The sequence below is a fragment of the Notamacropus eugenii genome, chromosome 3 (genome assembly GCF_028372415.1).
Source record: "Notamacropus eugenii isolate mMacEug1 chromosome 3, mMacEug1.pri_v2, whole genome shotgun sequence".
In the NCBI taxonomy this organism is placed as follows: domain Eukaryota; kingdom Metazoa; phylum Chordata; class Mammalia; order Diprotodontia; family Macropodidae; genus Notamacropus; species Notamacropus eugenii.
Genome location: NC_092874.1, coordinates 466,553,077 through 466,566,174, shown reverse-complemented (window position 1 = coordinate 466,566,174; position 13,098 = coordinate 466,553,077). Strand labels below are relative to the sequence as shown.

Below are 13,098 nucleotides of genomic sequence, written 5' to 3'. Positions count from 1 at the left end.
GAGAGACGGAGACAGAGAACACACAGAGGGAAGAGAGAACCGGAGTGGAGAGAGATACACACAGAGACATAGAGACAGGAGAGAACAGGAAGGGAGAGAGAGACAGAGAGACAAAGAGACAGAGACAGAGAAAGTCAAAGAGTGAGAGATAGTGTGTAATTTCATACATACATATATATATATATATATGACACGAGACTTGTAAATACACTTCTATACACCTATATGTATATACACATATATTCACATACAAATGTGAATTTATATAATATAAATATAAAAATATAAAGCCTTATTGACTCTCAAAGACAAACAGAAGGCACGGATTCCTGGAACTTGGAGCTTTTCTGACCGAGTTCCCACCGAAGGCCAAGCCTGAGGGAGACAAGCCCAGCAGGATGCCAAGCTGTCCCGGTGCCCAGAAGGACACCTAAATGTTGGTTGTTTAAGGTTAATTGTTAACAAGATCTGACTTTTATTAGTTTCTAGTTCCTGGTGATGTGGATTCTTTGCAAGCTCAGAAAAGAAATGGAACAGGAACTGGCACAGCCCCCTGAAGCAGCTCTGGTGAACAAGGAATGGGGCGAGGAGGACCAGTCTTCTCAGCTTGCCCCTCAGGAATGATGAAAATCCAAAGGGCTCGCTACATAAACTCGAGCCAGCTGAAGATCCTGCCTCTGGGTTCCTGGTTTCCTCTGCCTTCATCCTTTCTGGTCTATGCTCAGGTCCTCTTGCCATTTCTGCACATTTCCTGGATCTGCCTCCTCTTATCCAATTGACTGGGATGCCCAGGGGAAGAGGGGAACACCTGCCTTGACTCTGGCCTTCTCGGCATCACCAAGTCTGCTGACTGTCAGATTTACTGATGGACTTTTCTGGGTTAAAATTGGCCTGAAAAGCTGATTAGTCTACCCAGGCCAACATTCCAATTAGCCTCCACCCAGCAAATATTTGTTCAACACCTGTTGGGTCTCTAAGAATGGGAAAAACCCAGGAGAAGAGAGATGACAATTAGCTCTCTCTTATGGTCTAGACTAGAGAACCCTATTGGAGCCAAGAAAACCTGGGTTCAAGTCCTCGCTCTCACCCAACCTGGCTGTGTGACCCTGGGCCCACAGGAGGCTTCATCAACACCTAATCTTTCTGTACGCTAGGCAGATCTGTAAGACTCTAGGTCACAGACAAGGAGCTACCTCCTTTTTGCTCTGGAAATTTTCTGTACCAGTTAAATCTAGTCCCTATACTAACATATCAGGTACTGTGCTGGGTTCTGGGCACATGAAGACAAAATTGAAAATCGGCCTGCCTTCGGGGAACTTACAATCAACTGGGGACAGGAGAAACACATACATGTATAAATCAATACAAAACAAATGTGACATGATTTCAGGTTGGGGACCAGGACACTGACAAGTGGGGGTATCAGGAAAGGCATCTTCTGAGAGGTCACAGAGAAACTGAGACCTGAAGGGATCTGTCTGCTGTCCTTGGTCCTTGACCTTCTGCCCCTCCCCTCCTCCCAACCACATAGCAGAGGAAAAAAAGCAGAAACCCTGGGTTACAGTCCCAGCTCTGTTCCTTTGTAACTGGGTGACCTTGGCCAGATCACAGAGGTTCTGAGCTTCAACTTTCTCATCTATAAATTGGGGACAATGATGACTATTCTATTTACTTTTCAGTGTGAGACTCATGTATGAATAAAGCAATGGACTAGAAAGGGTCTTGAAGATCATCTGGTCCAACTCTCTCATTTTGGTAAGATCTAAGTGACTTATCCAAGGTCACACACAGAGTGGTAAGTCTCCTGACTTTGAAACCAAGGTTCTTCCCCTGGTATCATGAAGTATGTGAAAACTGAAAGACCTGAAGGTGCAATACAACACAGATTTCAGGTATCCCTGCTAGTGAGCTCTTGCTCCCTGATGAAGGGATGCTGACAAGGAGAGGGGAGTCCTGCATGAAGAAGTGCCCCTCACACCCAACAGCCAATAAGTTACCAAGTCTCATTTACTGTCCCCAAAGACATAGACCACTCTCACGTCCATCCACTTCTCTCCACTCACATGGTCCCCACCCTAGGTCAGGCTCCCATCTGCTCTCACTGGGACATTAATTGAACCCTGGCTTTCCTTTTCTCCCTTCTCTAAACATTCTCCCAGAGCTGTCAAAATATCTCCCTAAAGCCCATGTCTGACCATGTCATTCTGCAGCTGAAAAAGCTTCAGTGTCTCCCTAGGACAAAATACATACTTCTCAACTTGCTATTGAAAGTCCTTTCCAGTCTGCTCCAGCTTCCTTGGCAGACTCATGTATGTGCTACTTCCTTTGGGGTCCATGCAAGCTAGCTTGTTTTCTCTTCCCCACATTTGACCATCATCTCCCACCTTGGAGCCTTTGCTGGCTGCCCCATACTTGAAATGCATCCTCTCCTCATCCTGATTTCTTAGAATCCCAGACTTCCTTCAAGCCTCAGCTAACATGCCAGGTTCACATGCCTTGCTTGATCCCCCTAGTACAGGGGCTTTTTACCCAGGACCATGAGCCCCCAAGGGGCTGCATTTCAGATGGTCTGAGCACTTGGATGGGGAAAATATTACATCTTTAATTCAGTATAATTGTTTTTGTTTGTGATCCTGTGCCATTTATTTTATGGTCTTACAGACAGGATTCAGAGGACTAGACAGACTTCAGCAGGGTTCCTGCTCCAGGGATCCATGACACAGCAAAGGTGAAAAACCCCACTGAGCTGGTGGTTAGCATTGATTCTTTCCTCAAACAATCACAAGTGTATTTGTCTCTGTTATAAACCCCAGTAGAATTTGCTCTCCCTGAGGGCAGGGACTGTCTTGTTTTTGTCTCTAGTGCCCAGCACACTGACACCATGTTACTTAATACTGCTTCTTGGAGTAGACCTCTAGATTCTAGAAATCTCCAGTTCTAAGACTCTAAAGTCCTGATTTTTCTTGACTCAGCTGACTAGCTGCACCCAAGGAGAAATATTGGACCTGAGGGACATAACATAGTGGGGTGGAGGTGGGGGGAGGACTCCTTCTAGGGGACTCTTAGGGGCTTAGTTATCTAACCTGCAGTAGGCTAGCTTGGATTTCTCCCCCTTCCCTCCTTGAAAAATGGTATTTACTAAACCATCCCTGCCCCCTGCCCTGAGTCATGCTGAGCAAAGTGACTAGAAGGCCCTTTGCCAAATACAATGTCAAGACTAATTAACCTCAGTTGCAGTCCCCTCATCGGTAACACTTCCCTGGAGCTCCCCAGGCTTTGCCTGTCTCAGTGATTGTGGCTACATAGACAAAACACCCAGCTGCTCCAGCCTGGTGGCAGCCCCAGAAGGCCCTCCGTCTAGAGCAACCTCACTCAAGCAGTCCTTGGCCATGGAGAAAGTCAAGGCCACAACATCCAGGAGGACATACCGAGGCTTGTTTACAACTTGACTGGCCTGGCTTTACAAAGGGAAGGAAGGAAGGAAGGAAGGAAGGAGGAAGGAGGGAGGAAAGGAGAGAGGGAGGATATCACATTTGATATCAGAAAGAAGTGCTTAAGATTTGAGAGCTATCCAAAGGTAGGAATGGGCTGTGTTGGGGGTGGGCCCGGGATCCTTCTCATTTCTAATCTCTGGTCCCCAACATCTGATAGAGCACCAGCCTTGGAGTCAGGAAAATCTGGATTCAAATTCAGTCTCAGGAAGAGGTTTATTAGCTGTATAGCCTTAGGCAAGTCATTTCTAGCTTCTTCTAGCTTCAGTTTCCTCATCTGTAAAATGAGGAGGCTGGACTCGATGACTCCGCAGGTTCATTCCAGCTTTCAGTCAGGGTTCTACCTGGACTGGTCTTTCCTGCCTCTGCCCAAACTTCCTGGTACTGACAATTTCTGGAATAGAAATTAGATTCAGTTGCTGCCTACCATTTTTGGCCGAGGGGCTCTGCCCTCCCTTTCTTCCAGTTTCCAGGAGGAATGGAAATTGAAATAACAAAAAGAACGCATTTCAGGATTAATACTGGGATGGGGGTCAAGCTGCAGAGACCCTTCTTCTCTGCCCAGCACGAATCTGATTTTCTGACGGCTTCTGTTGCCCATGACCCAAGCTACCTGCACACATGCTCCCCAATGTGAAGGCTTTCATCCGATTAAGGGAAGAACATCACATTGATGCCGCAAAAGGGATTATTCTGGGACTGCAGAGAGAATGTGAAGTTTGCCCAGAGTCTAATCAGCTGCAGTCTGGGCCTTATGAATCCTGTGTCAACGTGCTGGCTTAAACAGTCTTTGCCAGAATTGATTTTCCGACCTTTGTGTTCAGAAGCTGCTGGTGCTGGCTCTGGCTACGCAGATAAAAAGAGTTGGAGATGGTGCTCCTTGCAGCTGGGCTCTTCCCACGAGGGAGGGATGTTTAGAATCCTGTTTAGTGGGATTTGAAGTCTGCATTTCTCTCAGACCTGCTACATCAAGCCATCATCCTTATGTAGGCCCCAGGAGGGAAAGACCCCTTGAGCATCCCCTGCTCGGGGACCCCTAGGCCAGCATCCCTTCAGGGAGCATCAGTAGCAAGAGGGCCTGAGCAGTGGCCAGTCATCCTGCTCCTCACCCGGACCCATTCATTGTAATTGACTTTTATCACTGGGCTGTGGTTGGTGGGAGGAGGAGGCCTCTGTAGCCCTGGCCAGTGTCTATTGTGTCCTCTGGACTCTTGATCTAGTTTCCTCAAAGGATCCCCCACCAAGATGAACTACAGAGCAGGGAATCAAAGGGTCTGAGTTTGAGTCAGGGTCACACCCTAAACATGGGCTATGGGGGAGCGTGCCTTTGGGGCAGAAGGTGGTATCTCCTAAAGGACTTTCAGCCCCCTACATATCTCCTCAACTTGTCTGTCGGCCACAAAACCTAAGTTTCTACTTTTAACTCTTCTTTTGAGTCACTTTAGCATAGACCTAGAGCAGGAAGGGATGATAGAGCCCACTCAGTCCAAGTCCCTCATTTGATACATGAGGAAACTGAGGCCCAGAGAGCTAAAGCGACTGGTTTAAAGTCACATAGATTGAGAGAAGAGTCATAATTCGAACAAGGCTCTGGGACTCCAAGTTTAACAGTTTTTCCAGGTGCCATGTTGTAATCAGGGCCAACAGTTCAGGAAGAAGGAAGGAAGGAAGGAAGGAAGGAAGGAAGGAAGGAAGGAAGGAAGGAAAGAGAAGGAGGAAGAAGGAAGGGGAGGAGGGAGGGAGGGGTAGCGGGAAAAAGAAGGGAAGAAGGAAAAGAGAAAGAAGGAGGAAGGAAGGAAAGGAGGAAGGGAAGAAGGAAGATATTTAGAAATGAAGATGCCATACAAAAGAAAGATACCAAGAAAATTTAAAAACACATATAGTATTAAGCCTCTACTATGCCCAGGGCATCGGACTAGGCTCCAGAGACACAAAGAGAAAGCCCACAGAAATCCTTCCAAGGACTTTATGTTGTATGACCAGTAGCCTGAGAGGGTCCTGCTAGAAGTTCTTTGCCTGGTATGTCTCATTTTTGCTGCTAATCCAGCCTCTTCCCCACCTTTGGCAGGACTCCTGGAGCAGCCCTGCCTCAAGTCTTGTCTTTCTCTGATCCATGTCCCGTTGGGTTCCCAAATTGTGTCTCCTAAAATAGATCTGATCGTGTCACTCCTGTACTCAGACATCTTCAGCAACCTCCTATTGCCTCTAGGATAAAATACAAAATCCTCAGCCTGACATTTAAAGCCTTTTATACCTTTTTTATTCTTTTCTATTCATTTCTTTTCTTTAGATTTTCTGACTAGATAAACCAATGAGGAAGGAGGAGGAGATTTTTCCTTCTTCCATTCCCTCCATTCCTACCCCACAAATGCACAGAAAGGCCTTGCATCACAAACAGCTGAAACCAGTCCAGGGGAACCTGAGACTACAATCTATGGAACTCCCCTGCTCAATAAACCTAGTGGTTCCTTATTAACTCTAGGATCAAATTCAAAATCCTCTGTTTGCCATTCAAAGCTCTTCACCACCTGGTTCCAACTCACCTTTCTTGTCTGGTTAACACATGATTCCCCTTGATACACTCTACTATCCAGTCAAAGTGGCCTGCGTACCGTTCTTCACACATAACACCCTCTCTCCATTCCTGTGCCTTTGTGCCGGCAGTGCCCCTTACCTGGAATGCCCTCTTTTCTCATTTTTACCTCTTAGAATCTCAATTTCTTCCAAAGCTCAGCTCAAATGTTTCCTGTGTGAGGCATCTCCTAATCCCCCAAATGCTGGCTCCTACTCCCTAAATGACCTCAGATTGATTTTGTGTGTCTTTATAGATGTGTGTACATGTACACACAGAGCACATACTGATTTTGTAAATATTGAACCTCTGAACTTTCTTTTTCCTCTGCCTGAATATGCTCTCTCCTCAGATCCATCTCTTGGAATGCCTGGTTTCCTTCAAGACTTAGCTTTGTATCCTATAAGTGGTAGTGCCTTCTCCTGCAAAGTTACCTTTTATGTGTCTTACAACAACTATTACTATTGTTATCACTACTGCTATGACTACTACCACCACTCCTACTACTGATACCACTACTACCACTACTACTACTACCAGCTAACATTTATGTAACACTTACTATGAACAAGGTACTGTGCTTCGCACTTTACAATGACTATCTCTTTTGGTCCTTGCAACAATTTTGAGAGGTAGGTGCTATTATTACCCCCCTTTTATATTTGAGGAAAGTGAGGCAGACAGAGACTTACTTAGGGTCACACAGCTAGTAAGTGTCTAAGGCTGCATTTGAACTCGAGTCTTCCTGACTCTAGACCGGGCACTTTATCCACTGTCTCATCTAGCTAAATGTGTGTATATGTACATGCACATCCCTCTATCTATGTTTATATGCATGTTCTCTCACCCTGTAGAACATCAATTTCCTGAGACCAGCAACAGTTTCATTTTTGTCTATTCTATACTTAGTATACTACATATGTGTGCAGTAGGTGATTAATAAATGCTTGTTAGGTGATTGATACAGAAAAATAAGGTTCTACTTACTCTCACTGGTTATCTTTGAGGAAAAATCTGCATGGAGGGAGAAAGAAGACAAGATTAGAATTTATCTCAAAGGAAAGAGAGCCCAGGAGCTGAGTAGAAGAAAGAAACATGTTTAAGGGAAACAACACTATTTTGTACCTTTGGCCAGTCTAAACATAGCCATCATCATTGCAGGATTTAACAAAAGGTGACTTTAAAAAAAGGCAAATATTTCCTCCTCTCTCAAGACAACCCTAACAACCCCAGTAAACCATGAGCTCTTGTCTGGAATCCTAAAGGGGACTTTATGTCAGTGCTGTGCCCTTGGCATCTCTTTGTGGTGGTCAGTCTTAAACTGTTCTCTAATTGTGATACACACCTCATTTCCATGCACAATAAATATCCTAATTTCACCGGAGAGAAAACTAGACACAGTCTCAAACAGAACTCCTTTCATTCTCTCTTTTCACCTGAAACTGTGACAAAATGGGGTTGCAGATAAATTCAGAGATGAAAATTGGTGTTGGGTTGAATTGATATCATAGTAATGGCGGTAATCTCAAATTGGTGATGGCTCCCACCATTGGCTGTGAGATATGTTTCACATTTGCTGGAGGGAAGAGGTGGTGATTGAGTGAGTATGGGTGCCATGTGGGTGATGGACTATGATTGAACAGTCAGTGGTGGCCACTCCTAATTGGCTGAGGTTTGGAATGGATTTCTAAAGAACCAATTCAGAGGGGAAATAGTTTAGAAGATGAGGAAAAGGAGAGATAGCAACAAAAATGTATTTAAAAATATCAAAGAACATATCCCCAAGAGATCATAAAAATGGGAAAGGGTCCCACATGTACAAAAATGTTTATAGCAGCTCTCTTTGTGGTGGCCAAGAACTGGAAATCAAGGGGATGCCCATCAATTGGGGAATAGCTGAACAAGTTGTGGCATATGAATGTAATGGAATATTATTGTGTTATGAGAAACGAGGAACAGAAAGACTTCAGAGAGGCCTGGAAAGACTTATATGATCTGATGCTGAGTGAAAGGAGGAGAACCAGGAGAACTTTGTACACAGCAACAACCACAGTGTGCGAGGAATTTTTCTGGTAGATTTGGAACTTCATTGCAATGCAAGGACTTAAATAATTCCCAAAGGTGTCTTAAGGCAAAGTGCCTTCTACATTCAAGGAAAGAACTATGGAATTCAATTGCAGAATGAAGCAGATAATTTTCTTTTGTATTATGTTTTGGTTTGTTTTATGATTTCTCCCATTCATTTTAATTCTCCTATGCAACATGATTAAGGTGAAAATGTATTTAATAGGAATGTATGTGTAGAACCTATGTAAAACTGTATGCTGTCTCAGGGAGGGAGTGGGAAGGTGGGGGGAAGGGGGGAGGGAGGGAAAAATCTAAGATGTGTGGATTGTAGAATACTGAAAAGGAATAAAATCATAAAAAAATAGAAACACAATAAAAAAAGAAAAGAAAGAAAAAATCAAAGAACTGATGATCTGAGCCAATGTGCCCAAAGTCCAGTAGACTGAGATCTAAATTTCTCAGTAGTGTAGTGATTGGGGGTGAGGAGAATAGGAGGCTATGGTGCAGCTTTCTCTTCAAGGAGAAATGTAAGCTTGATCTACAGCCTGAGAAGTCAAGGGACTTCAGAAGGGTCTTGAAGCATCATCCCATATTTCCTTTCTTTTGTGGACTCAACCTATCATTCCCAGAACCAGAAGAGCCTCCCTAGAGCCACATTCCTCTACATGGACCTCATCAGGGGCCAAGAACTCTGCCTCACCTCCAATACCAACATGTAACATTTTCAGTAAAGAGGTGGGCCCTATAGGAAGTTCCTATTCAGATGCATAACAACCTTTGCATATCATCTAAACAATATGTTATTGGCCATACGTAACAAGGAAAAGATGAATTAAATGACTTCCAAACCATGGGGTAGTGTTTGGGAAGGTGGTCCAATTTTTTTCTCACCAGCTAAGCAAAGAAATGGGTTAATACATTTAGGGGTTGTTAATGGAGAGTGATATATCCACAATGTGATGGGCTTCAGGGTTCTGGAATTGAGTTGAAATTCCTCTAGGGAAGATGGGAGAGATGTTTGGGGTTTCTTGAGCAACTGGCAGTGTATCAGAGACAGTGTGAGAAGGCAATCATGGCAGAGGACAGTTAGAATGCTAACTGCACAGGGAAAGAAATGACCGGTCCCCTAGAAGGATTCATGTGGGTTCCTAAGGGAGTCATCAGCGGATTGGAAGATGGTGGTCTCCATAAGAGGAGTTCCATGGAAATGGGGAGGAATGCTGGGAAAGATGGAGATCTCCATAGGCAGACACCCTGATGCAAAGTTCCAAAGTCCCAAAGCCTTTCTTACAGCTGTGGCTTAGACTGTTTTCCTCTTTTCTTCCATTTTCTTTTTCCCTCATTTTTTTCTTCTCTTGTACTTTCTCTCCCTTTCCCTCTTTCCTTTCACTTACTGAAGAAATCTATGGCATTTCCCCAAACCTTTCTCCATTTCCTCTTAGTTTACTTCCCTCCCAGGTTCATTACAATGCATGCTTCTGATGGAGTAAGAAGAGTTGGACTCATTAAGAAGGGAAATGGGGACTGCAGCCTTGGTGCTGATGGACAGTGGCAGCCCAAGAAATCTATGCAGGAGTCTGGGTCAGACATGCCAGTGATGGATTAGAACCTTGACTGGAGCAGCAGCAGCCAACTTCATTAAATGACAATGCTTTTAGATTTTCAAGCCCCAGCCCTGAGGTTTCCCTGCTAATAAAATGGTGATGAAGTAACTTACCTAGGAAGCCTCGAATACGGATGGTCTTACCAGCGCTCTTGAAATAGGTGTGGGTAAAGAACCATGTGGTCATCAGGGTAAAAATGATGGCCACAATGCGGAGTATACCTGAGGAAAGGGACGGAGAACAGGTGACCATTAGATCAGGGTTTGAAGAGTAGCTATCCCAGAATATTCACTTGACCTTGGGCAAGTCATCTCTCTTCCCTGAGCCTTGATTTCCTCATCTGTAAAATGATCAACTTGGACTTACTGGCCTCTGAAGCCCCCTCCTGCTCTAGAACTATGACTCTGTCAGCCCCTGATCAGCAGCCCTGTGAAGAGGGACCCTCTTTTTCTCCTTTGGCATTTTCTCTTTTGACTTTCAATGTCCTGCTACTCTTGAGATCCACTGCTCTTGAATTGCCATGGGCTCCCCAAAGTAGGGCCCCTCCTAGGCCTTTCTTTCTCATTTCTGCCCTATCCCATGATTCAGAATTTTCCCTTCCAAGCCATCCAAAACTTGCCATCCAAACTTACTTATTCTGAATCTCATTCTCTAAGGGTCTTGATACTCACTGGATGAATGGAGAAACTAATTGATGCGAAGATACTGATGGCTTACTTAATGCCTCCATTTATTAGGACTTCAATGACAACAAAATTTTTTTTCAATTAGCAAGCATTTATTTTCTCTCTGTCCTCCAAGTTGGGGGTGGGGTAGGGCAACAAAAACAAAACCTTGGGAACTTACATTCATAGTCAAGCCATTTCCCATATTGACCACATCCAAAAATGTGTCTCATTCTGAAGATTTAGCTCATTATGTCTCTGTCAGGAAATGGACAATATCCTTCATCACCATTTCTTTGGAGTTGTGGCTGGTCATTGTTTAATGCCTTAATCTTAAGGAGTCAGAAACATAGGAATTTTAGGGAGAAGTTTCTAGAGAAACTTAAGTGTGGAAGACAGCTTTTTCTTCTGGCTTCCCTCATTGCAAGAATATTCATATTGGCATGACTGGTTTCTCTGTGGGTCATTGAACTTCCAATTCAGAGTACCTATAAACGTGCAAATAGACATAGACTCTTTTATGATCATATACCCTTGAATTTCTAACCATGACTTGTGCTAATTGGGCAACAGTCATGGCTATCTTGGATCTTTTAACTTGCCTGTCCTGAAGTAATTGCTTTAGATTAGGAAATGGGACAAGTGTATCCAGGAATCCTGTTGGTGACTTTTTCGCTTATGCCCCAAGCATCGATTAAATTCCTACCCCAGTATATGCCAGGTATTATGCTAGGGTGGAGTGATACCGAGACAAAAAGAAGTAACTCCTGTGCTCAAGATTATATCCTGTTGTATGAAGAAAAAAATAAATGCAAAACATACACAAAGTAATCTGGCGCACAGTAGGCTCTTAAGAAATGCTGAGTGATTAATTGATAGAGAGTCTTTGCAAAGGCAGAGAGGTGGGAGATGGAACCTCATGTATGGGAAGGCAAACAGCAGATGGGTGAGTTTGGCTGGAATGGAGACCTTGTGAGGGAGAGTATTAGTGACTGGCACATAGCAGCTGCTTCCAACATTTTTATTGATTGATTAATTGACTGATAATGTATAATAGTCCTGGAAAACAAGGCTATCTCGTGACAGGATGGAAAGGAAAAACCCAGTTTAAGCTAAACTGATATCAGGAAGAGTCCATCTGCCAAGAACAACCAGGAGAGAGGGCACAGAGGCTAGCTCTGCCTGGAGCTGTTTGGAGGGAATGTCTGCTGGATCTGGCCAAATGGTCCCATTGGAGAATGGCTGGGGAGGGCACCTGCAGAATATGACACTCCAGGAAGCTGTCTCTCTCCCTGACCCAGCCACAAGGGCACTGGGAGTGGGAGAGAGAGGGAGGGAGAACAGAGGGAAATGAAACCAGGGCTATGCAGCGAAAGCCAGAGGCCTTTCCTACCCTGATGGGGAGCTGTCAGAAATGGAACCAACCCATAGGGGAGAGGAGGGGAAAATGGTGCCCAGCCTGTGTTAGCCCAGCAAAGAACAAAGGGGCAGACAGAAGCTACCATCAGTCAGTAAGTCAAATAACAAATGTGCATTAAGCGTTTACTATGTGCAAGGTACTGTCCTAAGCACTAGAGACACAAGGAGAAAGAAAAAAAGGAAAAAGGAAAGAAAGAAGGAAAGGGAGGGAAGGAGGGAGGAAGGAAGGAAGAAAGAAAGGAAGAGAGGAGAGAAAGAAAGTTCTTGCCTTCAGGAAGCTTTCCTTCTGGGTGGACATGTAAGTACATGCAAAGCCACTCAAAATGAGTACTAGGTAGGGTACTCATTTGTAAGAAGGCATAACAGCAGTTGGCAAGACCATGGAAGGGACAGCTAGATGGTGCAGTGGATAGAGCACCAGTGCAGGAGTCAGGAGGACCTGAGTTCAAATTTCACCTCAGACACACCACACTCACTAGCTGGTAACCTGCACAGTCCTCACTCACTCAAAACAAAGTCAAGTGCAAGTCATGTCATCATTTCTCTGATCTTCTTTGGCAATGAAGGAAGAATACAGACTAGGACCATTTTAAGAACTTATGTAGTAGGTTGCACTTGAACTGAGTCTTGAAGGAATCCAGGGATTCTGAGAAGCAGAAGTGAGGAGGGCAGGCATTTCAGGCATGAGGGATGGACAGCCCATGCAAAGGCATGGAAATAGGAGATGGAGCATCCTGGGTGAAGAATGCAAATTGGGGAGGGATAATGCCAAAGGAGACTAGAAAGATAGAGAAAAGTCATGTTGTGAAGGGTTTTAAATGCCACAGAGAGGAGTGTGTAGCTGAGTCAATAGCTCTTAGGAATGCCCCCAATTGTCTCCTGTGTTTGGCTATCTAGAGAGAGCACACAAAAACCAGGCGAAGGCAGCATCTGCAGTCTATGTCTGGAAGCTTCCTCTAATTGTAAAGCTTATGCAGAACTTGTATAGTTCTTAGAGGAACAGGAGAGCTGGAGAGAGGTGAGACCCTGGAGCAGATCTCAGGGGTGGCTGCCCACGAGAATTATTCCCATAATGTCCATTGAAGTGTTCCCTCTGCACTTCTAATGTTGTTGGGGAGAAGGAAGGGAGAGAGGACATCAGGCTCTGAGCTGTGCTGACCAGCTCCCCAAGGTCTTGGGCACCAAGAATCTCCTATCAATCACCATTCCAACAGAGATTGCATTCTTGACCCACTTTCTCAGTCTTTTATGTTTCCTTGCCTTTTAGGAGGCACAGCAGA

The 13,098-nt window shown here is 44.6% G+C and overlaps 1 protein-coding gene across 3 annotated transcripts in view; it reads right to left on the bottom strand.

Annotated features, from left to right (window-relative positions):
• Window positions 1-13,098, bottom strand: part of FAM3D (FAM3 metabolism regulating signaling molecule D) — a 54,868-nt gene that overhangs the window by 23,140 nt on the left and 18,630 nt on the right. For all 3 annotated transcript variants that reach the window (XM_072598808.1, XM_072598810.1, XM_072598811.1), the window contains 2 exons: window positions 9,848-9,955; window positions 7,051-7,077 (listed from right to left, as the gene is read on the bottom strand). In XM_072598808.1, the coding sequence (XP_072454909.1) occupies window positions 7,051-7,077; window positions 9,848-9,955 (135 nt within the window). The remainder of the gene's footprint in view (window positions 1-7,050; window positions 7,078-9,847; window positions 9,956-13,098) is intronic.